General features: G+C 45.0%; 1 protein-coding gene across 2 annotated transcripts in view; it reads right to left on the bottom strand.

Moving 5' to 3' along the window:
- The window catches only part of atrx (ATRX chromatin remodeler), a 45,717-nt gene that overhangs the window by 20,405 nt on the left and 4,550 nt on the right, over positions 1 to 20,762 (bottom strand). For both annotated transcript variants that reach the window (XM_080526655.1, XM_080526656.1), the window contains exons 7-23: positions 18,206 to 20,652; positions 17,574 to 17,640; positions 14,667 to 14,803; positions 14,266 to 14,478; positions 13,930 to 14,044; positions 12,315 to 12,414; positions 11,873 to 12,055; positions 8,272 to 8,413; positions 7,902 to 8,011; positions 7,648 to 7,794; positions 7,181 to 7,358; positions 6,886 to 7,023; positions 6,304 to 6,479; positions 6,097 to 6,214; positions 4,910 to 5,052; positions 4,538 to 4,632; positions 4,264 to 4,403 (exon numbers count right to left, since the gene is read on the bottom strand). In XM_080526655.1, the coding sequence (XP_080382781.1) occupies positions 4,264 to 4,403; positions 4,538 to 4,632; positions 4,910 to 5,052; positions 6,097 to 6,214; positions 6,304 to 6,479; positions 6,886 to 7,023; positions 7,181 to 7,358; positions 7,648 to 7,794; positions 7,902 to 8,011; positions 8,272 to 8,413; positions 11,873 to 12,055; positions 12,315 to 12,414; positions 13,930 to 14,044; positions 14,266 to 14,478; positions 14,667 to 14,803; positions 17,574 to 17,640; positions 18,206 to 20,652 (4,649 nt within the window). The remainder of the gene's footprint in view (positions 1 to 4,263; positions 4,404 to 4,537; positions 4,633 to 4,909; positions 5,053 to 6,096; positions 6,215 to 6,303; positions 6,480 to 6,885; positions 7,024 to 7,180; positions 7,359 to 7,647; positions 7,795 to 7,901; positions 8,012 to 8,271; positions 8,414 to 11,872; positions 12,056 to 12,314; positions 12,415 to 13,929; positions 14,045 to 14,265; positions 14,479 to 14,666; positions 14,804 to 17,573; positions 17,641 to 18,205; positions 20,653 to 20,762) is intronic.

Below are 20,762 nucleotides of genomic sequence, written 5' to 3'. Positions count from 1 at the left end.
TGCATGAGGGCTGACGAGTTGGCGATGTTTACTTTCCTGCTGACTAGGTGTTGTGTTGTTACTTTGGCCAGATCATCATCAAAAAATCGAACAAGGACATTGAGGATTTTGTCTATGTTAAGATTAGTAGCTTCGTCGATATTCATTGAAAACGTTGCTTTTTTAAGCTTTTCACACAGCCGTTTTTTAAATTCAGGGACAAAGGCCATGTGTGTTTAAATAGCTAGCGTGCTGATTGGAAACGGACAGCTTTGTCAGTGCATTTTTGTCTTCGGATAGCTTCTTGCACAAATTGACGAGTGGCTGAGCCATTGTGAAAGACAGATCATGTTCAGCTATGCGCACACTCGGATCTTTTGCTCGCAAACACGGTCGGTCATTGAAGATGAAGTGGTACCTGTAGCCGTCGCTCCCGGCAAGGTTGTTGTATGAGCAAGCGCTCGAACCGAAGCTTGGTGACCGGGATCTGAGGCATGTCGAGCAATAACCTTCTTCCCACTACTAATATATATATATATATATATATATATATATATATATATATATATATATATATATATATATATATATATATATATATAAGCAGGGCTTGACATTAAGCTTTTTCAGGTACTTGTCCTTCGGACAAGTGAACTTATCTTTTACTTGTCCTAGAGCTCAAGTTACTTGTCCAAATCCAAAGATTTTGAAAAAGCAATAATATGAATAATAATATATTAAACTCTCACCGGCCACTTCATTAGGTACACCTTTTCAACTGCTTGTTAACGCAAATACCTAATCAGCCAATCATGTGGCAGCAACTCAATGCATTTAGGCATGTAGACATGGTCAAGACGATCTGCTGAAGTTCAAACCAGCATCAGAATGGGAAATAAAGGTGATTTAAGTGACTTTGAACCTGGCATGGTTGTTGGTGCCAGACGGGCTGTTGCGTGATATTATAGTGTCAATATGAGGAATGTTTCCAGCACCTTGTTGAATCTATGCCACGAAGAATTAAGGCAGTTCTGAAGGCAAAAGAGGGGGTCCAACCCCAAGGTGTGCCTAATGAAGTGGCCAGTGAGTGTATGTGTATGCAAATAACACATTTGACTACTATTGATTTGATAATGATGTATCCTTAATTTTCAAATGTATTCATTAAACAATATTTTGTAATTATTTAAAAACGTAGGGGTAATCAGTGATTACCCTAACCCTAACCCTTTTAGATTAAGATTGGCCACAAAAGGGATTAATATCTAGGAATATTTTCAAAAAATGTTTGTAACTACAGTCCCTCCCCAATGAAAGCAATCTTATTTGCTAGCCTTTGGATAGTATCCTATATTCAAATTGAGAAATCTATCATTAGTGTCATTCTGAAGTTCGTATTGCGATGTGCTGGTCTTAAAACTTCAAACCTAAAATATACGATCGCATCGAACTACATGAAAATAAGCGGCATTGAGAAGAAGCGAATATGCGCATGTTTACGTGAATGGCACTAGTGACAGGAGACCCACAACACTATGGCTGCGTTCGTAAACTCGCTCTGGAATCTGATCAGCACTCATGGAATGCCTTTTGTCCAATCAAATTACTTGGTCTCTTTATGACGTTGAACGCAGTGTGCGTTCTGGTGCTCTGAGCGAATTTACGAACTATGACGATAACGAACTACGAGAGACTGAAAGCCAGAATGAGGCGCGGCATCGCTTTGCTTGCTATTTTTTTTTACTATTCAGATCGGAAGGAGGAATTAATGTTTGCAGATATTAATACATATTGATTTGTTTTTTAGTTTTGACTTGTCCATCGGACAACTGCAGGAGGAAGTCCACTTGTCCAAACATAAAATGTACTTGTCCCGGACAAGCGGACAAGCCTTAATGTCGAGCCCTGTATATACTATAGTATAGACGAGTTTCTTTGAGCACGGCGTACAGAAACAAGCACCCGGCTCCCTCAGTTTGAGGCAACATGTCCCATAAGGCTTCCCGTCACTACTCTCCTCTATCTATGCTCAGCGCCATTTATTCCTTACTCCTCGTTCTAGTATAGCTGTGTCTTCGCCAGGTTTAAGAAACTTGGCTTCCATTTTAATAGACTCTTACTAAAGTTAGCGAGATAGCGGGCTGCTAAAAGCGAACGTCTCTACAAGCTAACATTACACTCATTCAACTTCTTAAGGCCCGCCCCACTACTCTGCCTCCGATTGGCTAGAAGTCGTTGGTTGGCTTGAGCAATGTGATACCATTGGTAGGCGGAACTGTCTCTTTGCTGAAGATGACTCTTTAAATTACGATGTCAACAAATAGCATGTGATTTTTTTAAATTATTTTTTTTCAAAATTCCCCCGCGCCGGAAATCCGGCACCGTGCCGGAGAACTTTAAGCCCTGCATTAGACTACCCAAAGCAAGACACCGGAGCACTCATATCTGCGCTTTTGTCACCATGTTCCTCTGCAACAAACGCGGAGATTGTATGAGCGCCCCGGCACCCCAGTCCAATGGAAGCGTCAGGCACAGCCTTTCCATAGATAGAAATACACCATGTCATCGGAGCGCATTTCTGCTCCAGAACAAGATGTACAATCCTGTTTATTTAGAAATAAATTCTTACATGTGGCGTTTGACAGCGGATGATTGTAGACATATTTACCTAAGTTACCTATCTAACGTTAGGCTGATATGTGCATGATAGGCGTGCATTTTGACCTAGTTTCAACGCATTTCACATTTCCTCCCCTTGTTGGTATATGATGCTACAGTTGTATAGCGGGACTTATTAAACCAAAACAACCCGCAATCTAGCAGTTTTTATTATGTAATATTATTGATGGATGTGTCATTTTTGGATGGAGAGCAGTGAACGGGAGACTCATCTAGGAGCATGTAGCTGACTAATGATGTGGACAGCGGCTGTTTCTTCAACGTTCCTGTCGCATCGGATTTCGGAACGCCATCAAAAATAAATCTGCGCTCCCTGTAAGTCATACATTTTTCCATGTCTTATTTCCCCCCTTTGATGGCATATGACGCCGGAAATAAAAGTTCAGCCGCAAAGTTGTTGCACTGTTGTCCTATATCAGTGCAGACTGGCAGGGTAGGAGCACAGGTTGCATACAGGTTAGAGCACCGTTATTCTGTCATGGTCTGATAATGAAGCGTTGTTCTTTTTTATTTCTTTTTAATTTATATTTATTTTATCGATTGATAGCGTAAAACTTAAGTTGTGAAGGAATCGCCAGTGATGCATTTCTATGATACTACTGATGACGTATCAGATTCTTGAAGGGTTGTCCCATTTTATAGGGGAAGATTTCAACCACTTGTGGCTCTGTTCAGAGGCCTTGGCTCCAAAGCGAGTGGCACTCCAAAACAGGGTAGGGGTAGAAAAGGGAATCGAGATCGGGCCTAGGTTGCAATCTCATCTAGAGGCATGGGTTCAAATCCTGTTTTTGGCAACAACATTTTTTTTCCTTCTCAGTAATATAAAATATGGTGGACCCAAATCTTACACGTTACTAAATATGAAATACTGTGGTATTGAGTCATTGGAGAAGACTCTGTATTTCTCTGCTTGCTGAAGTACTGAATGTCGGAACAGCGTCACAAAACCAACTAGTGGTTGAAGATATAATACATTATAGTAAAATCTACCATCAATGAAAGGGGAAAGGTTAAGGGAGTTTCAGAGTAACTTTTCTCAACTCCGGAGGTCCCCGGTTCAAGATCGGGCGGAAACAACGTTTTTCCCTTTCGCCATTGAGGTAGAGCGGTTACTTATGACAGGGCTTGTTTCAACCGACTAGAATTCAGGCGGGTGCAGTGTGTCTGTGCAGTCTGAGGTTTGGCAGTTAAGTGCAATTCTGACTGCACAGCTTGAGACTTATTTACTCAGCAAATTAAGAGATTCTAATCTTATTCAGAAATCATCAAAACTAAGATGTTATAATCAAGTTAAATTCCTCTAACCAGTTCGTCATGCATTTCTTTCTTCCAACACTACACATTTTTGTTTTATCTCCCCCCCAAAATAGTAAGTAAATACTAGTACCGGTATTTTAAACTTTAAACAGAATATTATTGTGATTAACTTGCTGTGATTAAAATGTTAATAGATTGACAGCACTACTTTTAAGCCATTACATCTTGGTCATTTAGCAACTTGCACTTCCACATTTCCCAATAGAACGTTGCCAGAAACCAGAACCCATCCACTTCCACTATATTACAGAACATTCCCACCGTTCCATTTCCATGTTCACTTCCTACCTTCCTCTACAGGCTCCGCCCTGTTGCGGCTCTCGGGGTTCCCGCCCCGTGAGCTGGTGTTATACTCTTTGATAACCTCCAGGGCGTCACTGTCAGAATCGTCAGAGTCCTTCTTCTTCCCCTTCTCCTTCTTCTTCTTCCTACCAGGGGTAAGAAAAGGGGGGGAAGATGGAGAGAGGGTAGAGAGACAGAAGGCTCGGCTCAGCACTGCAGAGTAAACAATCACAGTTCAATAACAAGATTTGTGTAAAGTTACTGGTCGTTGTGCTTTTACTTTTTCTTCTTGTCTTCCTCCGAGCTCATACTCATGGAGGACTCGTCTGTCTCTGAGGCGATGAACTCGTCCATGCTGTCCTCGTCAAAGTAGCCCTGAGACACAGACCCACGTCAGAGCAGGAGCACAGGTTGATGAGGGGGGGGGGAATTATGCTACTGTGCGTTTCTATCCCTGGGGCATGGGTTTATCTAACTTTTGCATTTACATTTTTCTATGGTTTGTACTTATTTCACTGGTGTTTATATGTGTAGTGTGTGTGTGTGTGTGTGTGTGTGTGTAGTGTGTGTAGTGTGTGTAGTGTGTAGTGTGTGTGTGTGTAGTGTGTGTGCAGTGTGGTTGGGCTGACACACTTGTCTTTCTCCCCCTCACCTTGTTTTCTTTGCTGATGTAGTCCAGCTGAAGGCACCAGGGATGGGTCCAGATTCTGCTGAGCTGCTGGAAGTCCTGGAAGAGTCTGGTCCCGGCCCGGCCCTTGCCCTGCCCCGGCCCCTGCTCCACGGCGTTCCCCACACCTGCGCAGAGTGTGTGTGTGTGTCTGTGTCAGCGCACGTGTGTGTGTGTGTTTTGTACCAAAAGCACAGCTGCAGTTGAGGGACCACTCCCTCACACTCACATATCAGCTAAGGAATAACTTGCATTTTCAACAAGTATAACACGCGTTTCTTTCTATGCTGCCACTAAAGGGGGGAGGTAAAAAGTGGGACTGCAGTAATTAAACAGGTTACTTTGGTCCAGGGGGTCAATTGAATTCAATTGAAATTCTGTTCTATTAATGAATTAGAAATTGGGTAGAAAGTATAGTTCATTACCTCAGTGATAAGCCCGGGGGCTTGCAGGACCTTTACAAGCTTCATCTACAAACAACGTGTCTATTGAGCTCCACACAGATTGATTAACGGCTCACTGAAATAAGGCAGTGAGAGTAGCTAAAGCGCTTCAGCTTCACATCCCACATGCACCATGGGAATGGTGGGGGGGTTCAGGAGTTAATATCAACATGTCCAGGCCTCTGAAGTTTACATGAGGGGGGGATGATGGAGGGATGGATGGAGGAATGGAGATGGGGACAATAAAAAATAGGTCTAGTCATCCCCCCCCTCCAGAGAGGCTGGTGGTCTTCAACAGAGAGAAAGCAGCCTGGGGGTCCAGAGGAGGCAGTCTCAACACCAGAGCACCGGCGGTGGGCACAGTGGAAAACCTGGTCTAATGAGGCACTGGACTGACCCCCCTCCCTCTCTCCCCCCCCCCCTCTCTCTCTCCTTCCCCCCTCCCTCTCCCAGAGCTCTTCATTAGAGAGGGAGACGTGGGAAACTGGGCTTATAACCCGCCTGCGGCACTCTGCCAGCTGCCACTCTCTCTCTCTCTCACACACACACCACCACTTAACTCAACAAAAAAAGAAAGAAGAAAAACAACACACGCAGTCCAAAAACCTGTCTATTGAAAACAGCAGACTCCAGATTCAACTGCATTAGAGTTAAAAGGTGACATCAAAATCCAATGTGTCTCAGCGGGGGGGGGGGGGGGGGGGGGGGGGGGGGCGTGGGGACACATACCTGTGAAGTGATCCAGGTAGTATCTGTACAGTTTAACCTGGATGGGCGTAATTCGCACGGCCAGGACATACTCATGCTTGGGAGGCAGGAACTTAGTCAGTGCGCTGTAGTCTCTTCTCTGTGGGGGAGAGGGTAGAGAGGTCAGCCTGACTAAGGTTACAAGGTTGTAAGGTTGCAATGTTGGGGAGGAGGGACGTACGGCCATACCTGGACGCATCCTGCCAGCATCTCGTAGAGGATGTGGGCTCTCTTCTTCATGACGCGCACGTCCAGGTCTGTGGAGTCGGCGCACTGGCCGTTCTGGATGGGGTTGATGAAACGGTTCCGGAACTCCTTCACGGAACCCAGCAGGTTCTCCTTGATGAAGTTCACCATGCAGTGGTCTGGAGAGAGGGAAGATGGGGGGTTAAATACATACATACAGTCACACCAGCAGGTATGCACAGATATACAAGCATACACACAAATAGTGTACACGTCAAGCCAGTCTCCAATTACAAAGCCCACTTCAGAATGTCAGTTAGTTGTGTACTTATTTATTTTATTTTTTGAGTGGGGCAGTCCCACTAATATTTTTCATTTTATTGACAGATACAGTAGAGATTCAGACAGGAAGGATGGGTGAGAGAGAGAGGAGGGATGACATGCAGGATATGTCCCCGGTCGGAATCGAACCGGGGACCCTGCGGTTACGTGGTCAACGCTTAACCCGCTACGCCACCTAAGCGCCCCAGTCAGTGTGTACTTTGGCAGACGTGCGCTGGCTGAGAGAGAAAGAGAGACACTCACACTCTATGAGGTTGTTCTGCAGGGGGGTGCCCGTCAGCACCACCCTCCTCCGGGTCTTGATGGAGTTCATGGCTTTGGACACGGCCGACGCCTCGTTCTTCAGGATGTGACCCTCATCACAGATGACAAAGTCTGGGCCTGCGTGGAACACACACACACAAATGTACCATAAACATCAGGTACACACACACACACACACACACACACCAAGAACAATATTTAAAAAGGGTGGGTGTGGCCACATTTGCTGCCTCGTTCAGAGGAAGAACAGTGTTTTTCTACAGCGCTACGTTACCTGGGTCGACCAGTGTCTTCTGGAACGTCTCCTTGAGCTTCTTGCTCTTGATGGACTTGCCCTGGGTGAGGTTGCGGTACATCTCGTAGCCGATGATCATGATGCCCCCGTCCTCCTGCCAGCGCTGCAGCGCGTACGCCCGCTCCTGGGGCCTCTTCACCGTGGCCAGCTCAGTCACCTGACACACACACAATTACACACCACAATTACAGCAAAAAAGCAACAAGAGAAATAAGGAGTTTTGAGTCTAGACACTAAGTTCAACACAGTCACTTCCACAACTCTAGCTAGAAAACAAACTCTCTGTCACCTTGATGTTAATGAAGTTGAATGGTAGCTGTGCATGATTGAACTGGTAAGGCACAATGGAACCAATGGAATAGTCTCATGGGCAAACACTGCATGGAAGGGCGAGCTAAACCAAGTACACTTTCATGTTCATAAATACAAAAAAAACAATCCTTCACCTCTAAGCTCTCCTCATCCTTAAAGCCTTTCTGCCACTTCTCAAACTCAGTGAGCCAGTTGAGGACAGTGTTGAGTGGACACACCACCAGGGCCGTGGTGAAGTTCAGCTTCTCACACAAAAGCAAGGTGTGGAGGAATGTCACCACCTAGCGGACAACACAGGAATTGCAGTGAGACAGTCGACCAACCTTGAGGCAGAAAGAGGGATGGTCACAGTGAAGTCTGCATGAAGCAGCACAGCTATTCCCCTGACCTGCAGTGTTTTCCCCAGACCCATACAGTGAGCGAGGATGCAGCCAGACCCAGCAGACTTTGAGATTTTCTTCACCGACTCGCAGCAGCAGTCCCACATAAACTGCACCCCTAAAAAAGAGACAAACGCACAGACGAGTAAATATTAGAAAAAAAACGAATAGCTCAAGACTTTCTCACTTTAGATCTTATTCTATGATCGACATGTTGTCAATTATCATCAGTGATCAAGTGAGCCTTTCTTCAATCCATCAACCCATCCATCCTATTTATATAGCACACTTCATACACAGTGAGGCAATACAACGCGCTTTACGAGAAGAAAAAAACAAAGAAAAAAACAGAAAGAGATAGAAACACTTTGTTCTCACCGTCGACCTGGTGGGGTTTGAGCCTGGTGACCAGGTTCCTGTGCACCTGAACGAAGGTCTCCTTCGTCTCCTCATCCTCATCCAACACCAGCTTGGTGGTGATGGGACAGTCCTCCTTAGACGCCAGCTCCACCACCATCACCTGACACGGTCAGAAAGGTAGATCTGTAGATTTCTGGTTTTGTTTGTGGTTATATCTTTTCACCATGTGCAGTATTTTTCCTATTGTTGTACTGTGTCAATAAAGTGAAAAACAATCTCTTTTTAAATCCTTCCTACTCATGTAAAAGGTGGTGTGAGTGAAGGGGGAGCTATTCTGTTCCCTACATTAAGAGCCCCATCCCCGAGAAGACAGTGGTTAGGTCTCCCTGGGAACAGCTCCTAATTTAAATACTGTGGTAAAATGTTATAAAAAGCAGTCCTCTGTCTTTGTCCTGTGGTTCTCGTCATGAGTAGCATTGTTTGAATGACCTGTGTTCATCTGTCTGTCTACTCTCTCTCTAGTAGAATGTACAATATGTCTATTTAACTTTTCTTGCACTTAAATCAGCACAGTGTTTCCTCTATATGCATTTATTCGTGGCGGGCCTCCGCGAATGAATTTCCTCCGCCACTAATTGATTCAGACAGTCCACTTTGATTCTGGCTGCGCAGAAAGGCAGCGAGTTATTATGACCGGAGAACAGAAAAAAGCAGATTGAAGCTAGATTTAGGCCGCGAGGCGACGCGCTTTCAAAACAGTTTTGTGATTGGTCCAAATTTAGCTGGACATTTGGATTTCAGGAAATCAATCTCCTCTCTCTCTCCGCCCGGCACCCATCCCTTTAATCCCGTAAACGTATCCTAATCGAAAATGCAACATCATCAGCGACGACTGTGGGTTATTGCATTTACTGCTGTTCTCTGGTTCATGTTCTTATACCAGTGCTCAGTATAGAGTCTTTTAAATGAACATTCGTAATGTATGTCTCTGATGTTCATGGTCAATTAAATCAGCCTATTCTGTGAAACAAATAATGTTGCCGCTAATGGGTTAACCGAGCATTCTCGCACCTAACGCTAGCTTCGAACTATTCATAGCAATATGCGCAGGGCAAACATAATCTATTGCCTCTAAAATCACCACGAACAGAACGGCGGAGGTACGGGTAAGCAGGGCTCATGTTGGTGTCCTCAAAGGTAAGAGTTGGTTTTCTTTAACTCAACTGATAGCATTACCTTGCTGTTGTTGTTTACCGAATGCTCCATCTGACTGTCACACTGTGATTTTACTTGTGTAAACAGTTAATGAGTAACGTTAGACGGTTTTGTGCGTGTACTCTCATGTAGGCCTACTTCGTATTGATGAGCTGATGATTAGAGCCGTCCCTAACGACTATTTTTCGAACGATTAATCTAGCGATTATTTTTCCGGTTAGTCGATTACTCTAACGACTAACTTAACGGTCATTTGTTTTACTGTTCGATTAATGTATCACTTAATTTTCCCCAAAAGAATGGCTGGATTGTCTCTCTCTGTTTAACAGTGTCTTTATAAAGCACTCTGGGTAATAGCTGCTGCTCTTATAAAACAAAGCAGCGTGTGACATGCACATTACTCAGACGGCCGCCCCTTTAAATGATCAGCTGATGTATGGGGGCTGTCTGTGGGCCGCAATTAAACACAGACACCTTTAATTCGGCGACCTGCTACTACTGCTACTGTAACTGCCTCTGTCAAACAGCCCCAGACACAGGGCAGACTCACTGCTATGTTTAGCCAACTTGAATGCCAACATGGCCATCAGGGTTTTTCCTGGTTCAAAATGAGGCAGAGGTGGTACCAGTGGTGTTTGACATCGGGGGGACCCATGAAGCAGGGCTGTCTGGGGGTCCTTAAACATCAAACACTTAATTTCTTGCATTCTGGTGAATTGATATACACCAATTTGTGCCCTTTCTGCATCAATTTATGGTGGAAATGTCATTATTTATGTAAAGGAAAACACAATATTCAGGCACCAAATGACCATTCAAAATATAATGTAATATAATGCAATATAAGGCTCTCAGGCATTCTGTACTTTCAAATATGTATTCTCCTTGAGCAGTCAACATACTATCAGCTATTTCGCTCGCAAAAACGAAAGCTAACTTATTTGAGAAACAGCCCCCCGCCACCACGTCGGCGCAGTGCCGCAATTGCAGTTAGAAATTACAGAAATCCACCGAGTGCAACGCTTGTAGAAAATACGACCGTCAGTTTGTTGAGAGCTGGAGGCGGCTAGAAATATGACGGAGGCGTAGGTGCGAGCACCACAATGACAATAGGCTACCGTAGCTAGCCAGCTACATAGCTAACGTTACTAACACCAGAAGACAAGACATACAAACTGTGGTGAGCTACATTGCTTGTGTAACATTAGCTAGTAGCCTCCTCCATGTTTCCACTGGTCGCAGCCATGTTGTTTATTTGCGACGCACCGACGCACATTACGCAAGTCGACGTATTGACGTAGTCGATTACGTCGGCGCGTCGTCCCAGCCCTACTGATCTTTCATTGTGTGTGTGTGTATGTACAGTACAGGCCAAAAGTTTGGACACACCTTCTCATTCAATGTGTTTCCTTTATTTTCATGACTATTTACATTGTAGATTCTCACTGAAGGCATCAAAACTATGAATGAACACATGTGGAATGATGTACTTAACAAAAAAGTGTGAAATAACTCTAAATATGTCTTAGATTTTAGATTCCTCAAAGTAGCCACCCTTTGCTTTTTTGTTGTTAATAAAATAAAATAAAATTGTTGTTAATAAAATATATAATAATAATATTATTATTAACACATATTATATATAATATTATTATTATATATTTTATTAACAACAAAAAAGCAAAGGGTGGCTACTTTGAGGAATCTAAAATATAAGACATATTTACAGTTATTTCACACGTTATTGTTAAATACATAATTCCTATGTGTTCATTCATAGTTTTGATGCCTTCAGTGAGAATCTACAATGTACCAAATAGTCATGAAAATAAAGGAAACGCATTGAATGAGAAGGTGTGTCCAAACTTTTGGCCTGTACTGTATGTATGTATGTATGTGACTGTCAGTCACAAGTTTATATTCTACGGATGTTGTTCAGTGCTGTATGCGCGTTCCCGGTTCCATGTGTACTCTACTCTTGTGTACTTCATATTAGATAAGCTGATTATCTCGTTCATATTCGATGAGCTGATGATCTTTCTGTGTGTGTGTGTGTGTGTCATGCGCGTTCCGCCTCATAATTCTCTATGCAGGAAAAACCCTGCTACTATTCGGCGGTAAACATTCAGTCTTTTCACACATTTGGCCGAATACCGAATGTGCTTTTTTTTGCCATTATTCGACCGAATACATTCGGTGGCCGAACCTTCGATGCATCCCTATTAGAAATGCTTCCCTATTAACAAAATATAGCCAAAAGTCTCTGCCAAACTTTTCTATGGAAACTGATATTATTATAAATCTATCTACAGAAATGTAAAAAAATATTTTTACAATTATAATAATCATATACTGTATTCCTAGAGAGAAAATACCTAGTTCGACTGATGGACAGACATTTTACCTCTCTGAGTTTGTCCCTCAATTGTTCCCTCTCAGCGATGCGTTTCCTCCTGTCTTCCTCCTCTTTCAGGGCATCCCTCGTTTCCGTCCGCAGCTTGTCATTTTTCAGGATCTTGCGGATCTTCTTGCGACCCTTGGGAGAGTTTTTGTCGTCTTCGTCACCTTCCTCGTCTCCAGAGCCACTCTACAAGAACAACATATCAAATATCACCCCTTAATCTTCAGCCTCAGAGGAGTCAACCAATCAGACTGACCAATGTCCTACACCACTCTTGGGTCTCTCTACTCTATCACATGACTGGATTGGTGAAAGCCAGAGTGGAATCTCTGCCTTCATGTATCTAAATCACATGCAGATCATTGATTAGCTCAAAGATGGGAGAAAGGAATATGGATGCATTTTAGGTAGGGAGACAGGATGCCAGCCACTTGTCTCATAGTACCTTCTCATTGCTGGAGGAGGAGTCCTGGACCTTGATCCTGCGGCGCTTCTTCTTCTGGTGGTAACTTCTCTGGCTGTCCTCACCCTTCCTCTTGGAGGATCTGGCAGAGAAAACAGGGTTCAGTCTAAGAGGACAAATTATCTTATACAATCACTGAACACTTTTTTTGGAACACTATACTAATACTGAGTAGGGCCTCCTTTTTCCTCTCAACAGCCTCAACAGACTCAATTCTTTGTGGCATTGATTCCATGTTGGAAACATTCCCATGAGATTCTGGTCCATGATGAGATGATTGCAACAATTCCTGCAGATTTTTCAGTCTGTAGATCTCCTGATCTACCACATCCTAAAAGCGTTCTATTGGATTCAGATGCGGTGACTGGGACGGCCACTGAAGAACACTGAACACACTGTCATGTTCAAGAAACTAGTTTGACGACTTTTGCTTTGTGACTGGGATGGCATTATTACCAGCTCAGTGGCCTTGCGGTTAGAACGTCCGCCCTGAGATTGGAAGGTCGTGAGTTCGATCCCTGACCGAGTGATACCAAAGACTATAAAAAATGGTACCCGATGCCTCCCTGCTTGGCACTCAGCATTAAGGGTTAGAATGGGGATAAGACCATGCGACATACCAGCGTCATGTCCAGGGGGTGTACTAGTACATCATGCTGCCTGACAATACTGAAACAGGAGATAGGAGATCTGCTCCTACAGGCCATTAGGCTCAAGAACCATCAGTTCTCAAGGCTACTTACTTTTTACATTGTGGCCATGAAGGGATGCACATGGTCAGCAACAATACTCAAATGGGCTGCGGCATTCATGCTCCACCAGCTTAGACTGTTGCCAGATGTTCCTAATAAAGTGCTCAGTGACTGTATACGTTAAAATAACAACAATAATAAAATATAATATCAAAATATGCAGATGTTTTTTTATCCTAGGCGTTTTACAGTACAGTGCATGCATTTTTGTATATATGGTCCCGGCAGAAACTGTTCACAAAAGATTTTTTTTTGTATCAATACCAGTGTTTCCCCTAGGTTTGCTGCCTTGGGGGGGTGGCATGGACCGTGGCATGGACCCCCCCCCCCCCCCCCCCAGGGGGTAAGACCCTGCGACATACCAGCGTCATGTCCAGGGGGTGTACTAACTTGTACATTAAGCCGCCTCACGCTACGGAAACAGGAGATAGGCTCCTGCCCTATGGGCCGTTCAAGGCTACTTACTTATGTGGTCTTGACTACCTGTCCACTTTCTCACCTGGTTCTTGCGCTCACTCTCTCTGGTGCACCATCCTGCTCTCTCTCCTTCTCGTCCTCTCTATCCTCCTCTCTCCCTCTTTTGCTGTCAACAACCAGAGTATTTATAATCTAATAAGAGGTATAAATTGATCGATATCAATTTATAACATAATTATAATTGAATATTGGATTGCTAGTGCCATACCAACTGAGCCACACAGGACCATTATCTCTGCCTCTCTGGGTCACATTAAAAGCACAGTGAAGAGGCCTCGTTCTGTAGACTACATCTTTGTGTTGCCTGAGGGGTCAGATGTCAGCGCCATGCTGGTCCCATTATGAGAAGATCTGTTAAGGAAAAGCACCTGGTCCTGCGACGAGGCCCCTCCTTCTCTGATTCGCTGAGCTCCTCACTCATGGCCGACTCACTGCTGGATTCAGACTTCTCGAAGTCTGAGTCTTCAGAATCATCACTGCCCTCTAGAGAAAGTTGTGGGGGGGGGGGGGGGGGGGGGAGAGAGAGAAAGAGTAAGAGCATAATATTTGCAAAACATGTTTTTACAAGTCACATTAGTTTGCAGAGTCGGATGAAAAGCAGTTCCCTGATCCGTAGCTGATGAACACAGCAATGCCCCCTCCCCACCTCCACAGGTCAACACCCCCCCTCTCCAGAGGCACACAGACAAACAGTCTCCTTTCACCTTTACGTTTGCTCTTCCTCTTGGTCTCCTTCTTCTTCTTTCCCTTGGATGGTTTCTTGTCTCCTGATTCACCATCACTCAGGGAGAGTTTGTGACGCAGAAGGCGATGACGGCGGCCACCCTTTTTCACATCAACATCAGAGCCAGAGACCTCAGCATCATCATCATCATCATCCTCATCATCGTCATCATCGTCGTCATCATCGTCGTCGTCTGCAAGGGGGAATAGGAGCAGTAATATTGCACATGAACCAACAACATTTTCTCAAGGAAAGAGCCCTGTTGTTAGGGTTGACAGAGATTAACAGTAACAGTGTTGTATCTATTGTTTGTTTGTGCATTTCACCAAAAAAATTAAATAATAATAATAAAATGAATAGTATAAAGTAGAGGTAGCTCACCGTCCTGCTCATCCTCCCCTGCAGCTTTCTTTGAGGACTTCTTGTGTTCTTTCTCTGAGCCCTCATTATCTGAGGAGCTCTCAGCTCCTGATGAGTAGTTAGCTTTGATTTGTGCCAGGAGCATCTTCTTAGCAATCCTTTGAGGAATAATAACAGGAAAAAAAGAATTGTTTTTGTATCAATACCAGTGTTCCCCCTAGGTTTGCTGCCTTGGGGGGGTGGCATGGACCGTGGCATGGACCCCCCCCCCCCCCCCCCCAGGGGGTAAGACCCTGCGACATACCGGCGTCATGTCCAGAGTATTTATAATCTAATAAGAGGTATAAATTGATCCATATCAATTTATAACATAATTATAATTGAATATTGGATTGCTGTGGGCAATGCAGTCAGATAATGTCATTTTGACTTTACTCTCCCACCTGAAAAAAAAAAGCGTATGTCCAACTATAAAAACAGACATTTCCAATGCTTCAATCCACTGTCCATGTACTGTAAATATGCCATTATGGTATTAAGCCCAATTCTAGCAGAATAAGAAAGATAGTTAGATAGATCTACTTTAAGTAAAATAATAAAGTGCATCCAGTTAGCTCTTTAGCTGGCATGTGTGCAGCAGACTAGCTCATCTACCGTATTTTTCGCACTATAAGGCGCACCGGATTATAAGGCGCACCGGATTATAAGGCGCACCTTCAATGAATGGCCTATTTTAGAACTGTTTTCATATACAGGGCGCACCGGATTATAAGGCGCACCGGATTATAAGGCGCATAGAATAGATACTGCAGTCAAACGTTTGACTGGGGTTGCGTTACGCCCAAGCTCCACCTACTGCGTTGCGTCACCTCTCCATCGGTGTTGTGTCAACTTCCCGTTGTCCAAGCTCCACCTGAGCGTTGTCACCATCAACGTTCTACCTGCTACACTGTCAAAAATATATATTTTTCCACCTCAAGTATCAGCCGTTCGTCATCCATTTTTGCAACAAGCGTCAAGGACCTGCGGTGATTCACAGCTGACTCGCGTGAATAGCAATTCGCAATAGCTGCAACCACGAGATATAGAGTAGTTAGCTACAAGCATTTTCAATCTGCTATTATCTCTATTAGTGGATTAACCGCTGTGGTGATTTAACAGCTGATAAAAATACATCAAGTAGACTACAAACAGAGCAAAACAACACCAGAAAACAACCAATAGGCTATACAATTATAACCAACAACCAATATGTGACAGCTCCTGGTGAAATGTGCAACGTACTTTTTCAGTTTTTACACATGCTTAAACTACAGATTGTAAGCTTTCAAATGATGTGTCATACATTCAAATCAGAGAAAGATTGAACACGACAGGCGTATTTGAATGTTGGTTCACCTCAAACACTGAATGGGAGAAAAGTGACTGACCAAACCACAACAAACGCTGCTAGCGGCTAACAGCTAACAAAACACATCGCTACGAAGGTCTAAACTGTATTTTAATAACATGACAACATACTGGGAGAACATCGACATGCTAAAAACACATAACTACACATAACTAGATGAACACACAGTTCTTGCTTTTGAACACGAGCTAAAACGAAAGTATGTTTACAAATCAACCCTCCCTTACCGGTAGCCTCCGGCAAACGAGAATAATGAATCCAATACACAAATGATAAGTGTTTAGTGATCGTTAAACTGTTGTTTATTATATCGAGTGGGTACTTTAAAACTTCAAGTTGAAAGCACCAAGAATCTCACTTTGTTCCCTCGGAAACTCTGTTTAGTCTTCTTTACCTGGGGTCTTTATACACACACAAGTGGTGTGGGACTGTGAGGAAGCACAACACCGGTGTTTACTGATTACCGTAATGCTGCAAGCGGTGCGGCTTTGTAGTTTACCAGTCGTACTGAAACATTTTGACAGAGCGCCTTGAGCGCCGTGTACAACCAGTATGGATCAACCAATTAACCAATTGATCCATATATAAGGCGCTCCGGGTTATAAGGCGCACTGTCGTTTTTTTTGAAAATTAAAGGCTTTTAAGTGCGCCTTATAGTGCGGAAAATACGGTAATCACCTCTGAGCTAGCTAGTTAGCTTGCTAGTTCTTTGACACTATTTTACATACCATGGAACTATAATCAGACACTTTCTAGTCACAATAATAACGACCAATTTGAACCAACTTGCTCTGTTAGAACACTCAGCAATTATATTTGGAAACGTTTCAACTTGCTTACTTTCCATCTGCAGACATCTCACCCTGCAAAAACTCTCTCGCGTCGCGCGCACACTCGCGCACAATCTTGTACGCGAGTGTGCGAGTGTGTCCAGCGCGAAGTGTGGAGACAGGTTTGGCTATGCGAGACTACTGGCGGACTAACGTTACCAACGAGCCCATGGGCTTGCCACTCGCCAGATTCGGGTTGGGTGCACTTAAAAAAGCGGATATTTTAGCTTACTTGTCTATGTTTGACGCTTGTCTACGTCCGTAATAATTCCTCTTTCTTGGGGGGGCAGGGGGTTCCGTTGGGGGGGCGGCCCGCCCAAGGCAATGGTAGGGGAAACACTGAATACAAATTGTTGATTCAAAATAGCTACAGAGGAAGTCAAAACACCCTAGCTCTGGCCTTTCCGCGAACTCGCTCCAACACTTACCACAACAGCGCCAGCAGCGCTGAAAAATGTAAAAAAAATAACAGAGCTAAAAAATACTTTTGGTTCGTTATGAGACTAGGGCAGGACAAATTAGACTATGGCAGCTCACCACATTTTCGTCCATGTATGGGAAACACTGGGGTTGGAGATGAGACTGAAGCCAGTCATTCAGGGTGCTGGTAAGTGTTGGACATAACACTTGGGCTAGAGTTGGGGTGATGTTAGGAGTTGAAAGGAGGCTTGGGTCTGAGAGACATACCTGTTCTCAGGGTCCTCGTCGTCATCAGCCACCTGAGATGCATCATGCTTGCCTTCACCTTCATCACCTACAAAAGAGATACAGTGGTAAAGGGGTTAGATGTGTTCTTCCCTCCTGCAGAGCTGCAGTGTGTGGATGCTTTTGACCCTGTTCTGAACTAACAAAGCTGACCGTGGCAAATAAATGTGACGACTGTGATGACATCCAATCCGACACTAGTGACTTCAGGTTCTACATCCAGGGTTCGACATTAACGGTTGCCTGATTGCCCGGGGCAAGTAAACATTTTGCCGGGTTTGTTTGCGCGACAGCGACGACGCTGCTGGATCCTGGATCTGTGTATCAGTGTGCAGGAAGAACAACGGACGGCACAGGCGCCAGACCAGACTAGATGATCGTGGAGAGAAGATATTATTAAAGCGCACACGCTGATCGACAGACAGGTGGACAGGCGCGTACGCTTTAATAATATCTTCACTCCACGATCATCTAGTCTGGTCTGGCGCCTGCGCCGTCCGTTGTTCTTGTCGTGCAAACAAACCCGGCAAATGTCTTACTTGCCCCGGGCAATCGGGCAACTGTTAATGTCGAACCCTGCACATCCCTCGTCTAGTAATACGGAACCAACTCACCTGAAGACTGGTGGAAAGTGTGCCTTCCTTCTGCCATGTTCTCCTCCACAATGGGCTTGATCTTCTGTTGGTCACTGTCTTCTCCAGACTCCCCACCCTGGGCTTCCCTCTCCTCATCCTCACTGGACGAAGATGACTGCTGCTTAGTGGCTTCTTTGCCTCTGGGTGACTTGCGTTTCTTTTCATAGGACCTCTTTCGATCCCCAGCCTTAATCTCTTTTTTGCCCTCCTTGTTGGTCTCTTTGTCCTCTTGTTTCTTAACCCTACTGGACCTCCTTTTTCCAGTCCGCAGCTTGCTCAGACTCTTCATTTCTTTCTCCAGGTCGGAATCATCGTTGGAAGAGTCAGAGCCGTTCTGCTCCTTCTTTTTGGATGCCTTCTTGGCTGTGGTGGAGGTTTTCTTCCCGTCGTGTTCTGAGTCAGAGCCGTTCTGCTTCTTCTTCTTCTTAGATGCCTTCTTAGCTTTGGTGGAGGCTTTCTCACCATCGTGTTCAGAGTCAGAGGACTCAGAGCCTTCCTGCTTCTTATCAGAGGCCTTCTTAGCTTTGGTGGAGGCTTTCTCACCATCGTGTTCTGAGTCCTCTGACTCTGAGCCTTCCTGCTTCTTATTAGAGGCCTTCTTAGCTTTGGTGGAGGCTTTCTCACCATCGTGTTCTGAGTCCTCTGACTCTGAGCCTTCCTGCTTCTTACTAGAGGCCTTCTTAGCTTTGGTGGAGGCTTTCTCACCATCACGTTCAGAGTCAGAGGAGTTGGTCTTCAGTTTGCGTTTGGCTGACTTCTTCTCCCTCTCCTGTGATTTGGCCGATGTCTTGTTGAGCTTGAACAGGCACTTCTTCACACTCCTGCCTGAGCCATCTGCATTGCCGTCCTGTTCTCCCTCTGAGCTGTGCCCCGCTGCAGCGGTCTGGAGAAGGATGTCCTGTTCTCCCTCTGAGCTGTGCCCTGCTGCAGCGGTCTGGAGAAGGATGTCGGGGACCTCATCAGAATCAGATTCTGCCATTTTAACATCAGAGGAAGCATCGGCTCCCGTGGTCCGCTTCTCCTTGGAGCTTTTTGTCCTCTTGGACGTCTTGCCGTGGCTCTCGTCGTCACTGTCACCGTTGTCCTGTGATGGGTCAGCCTTCACCTCGCCATGCACTGGCTTGCGCTTTGGTGTGGTCTTCACTCTGGAAGACCGCCTGTTATGAGGAGGACTGTTTTCCGGGGATGCAGCTCCATCCACTTCTGGCTCTTCTTCTTCTTGCTCTCCTTCTCTCCTCAACTTCTTGCTCTGCTTCTCTCTACCTCCATCTTTGTCCTTACTTTTGGTCCTTGACCCCCGTGTAGTCACCACTGGAACAGGTGTCAACTTCACAATCAGGTTCTTCACTTTGGGAGGGTCCTTTTGAGAATCAGCTGGTTTCCTTTTGGAGGCGGTGGGCTTAGGTGATTCACTCACTTCTGTCTCTGTGCTGTCATTGCCCTGTGACAACATTGTGGAGTCAGCAAGACTCTCCACCATCTGGAAGAGTTCGTCGGGGACGGAAGGAGGGACAGAGACAATATCCTTATCAAGAGATGATTCATCAGCTGATGGAGGACCATTGTCATAGTTGCCGTCTTCTTCAGATTTTACATCAGTCTTTTCTTTGGCTTCATTGTCGTCTGTGTAGTCCTGAGTGTTGTCTAAGGAATACTCAGGGCTTTTCTTCACTTCTGCCTCATCTGACACCTCATCCTCCCCTCCATCAGGCTCCTGGTCATCATCAGGCATGTTGTCCGTATTGTCATTTTCCTCATTTAAAGTTTCAACATGGCTCTCAGTGTGGTCAGAGTTAGACACGACTCTATCAGTGCTGTTCCTCTCCGTGTGTAACCCTTCATCTCCATTCTGCATGTCTTGGTTCTTAAATTCAGGCTCCAAAGCCTCCTCTAGGGCGGCATGGGCCATTTTCAGATCAGCCAACACAGATTTGAAGGCCTTCAAGTGCCTATGCCTGACAGCACTGCCTCCTTGCTCCCCTGTCGCTTGCTGGATAAACTTAATAAAAGTGTTATTCAGTCCTGTTGTGGTTTCGATTAACTTTTTCGTTTTCTTGACCAGTTCTTTGGGAACTTGCAGTGCCTTGTAGGAAAACGTCAGCATCCCGGAGCCCTCGGAATGTTCTTTCCCGTTGACGACCGATTTGTGGCCTTTGCTCTGTTTGTGCCCTTTGCCTTCACTCTGCACTTTTCTTTCTTTCTTCCGGTTCTTGTTCCACAGCGGCTGCAGCTTCTGCATGACGCTGTGGCAGTTGGCAGTCAGGTCATGAAGGGGCTCTGGACTGCAGCTATAGCAGTTCCATTTACAGTTCTCATCAGTGATGGCTGACAGCTCCTTCCTGCCCAAGTTGCGCAGGACGCATTTCTTGCAGAAGCCATTGTTGCAGTAGTCACAGCAAATCAAGTTGCCCCCTTCAGCACACCACCTGAGGATGGGATCGTTTAGGTTACCTTTTGGAGCACGGGTAAACTGAGCGCTTAATGCATCAACTATAAACATTAACCAAGTGTGAAGAGTTGGAATCTGTTTTAAGTT

This window comes from Nansenia antarctica (genome assembly GCF_963989245.1).
Source record: "Nansenia antarctica genome assembly, chromosome: 3".
Classification (NCBI taxonomy): Eukaryota; Metazoa; Chordata; class Actinopteri; order Argentiniformes; family Microstomatidae; genus Nansenia; species Nansenia antarctica.
Note: the sequence above shows the minus strand (reverse complement) of the source record. Positions and strands in the feature narration are given on the sequence as shown.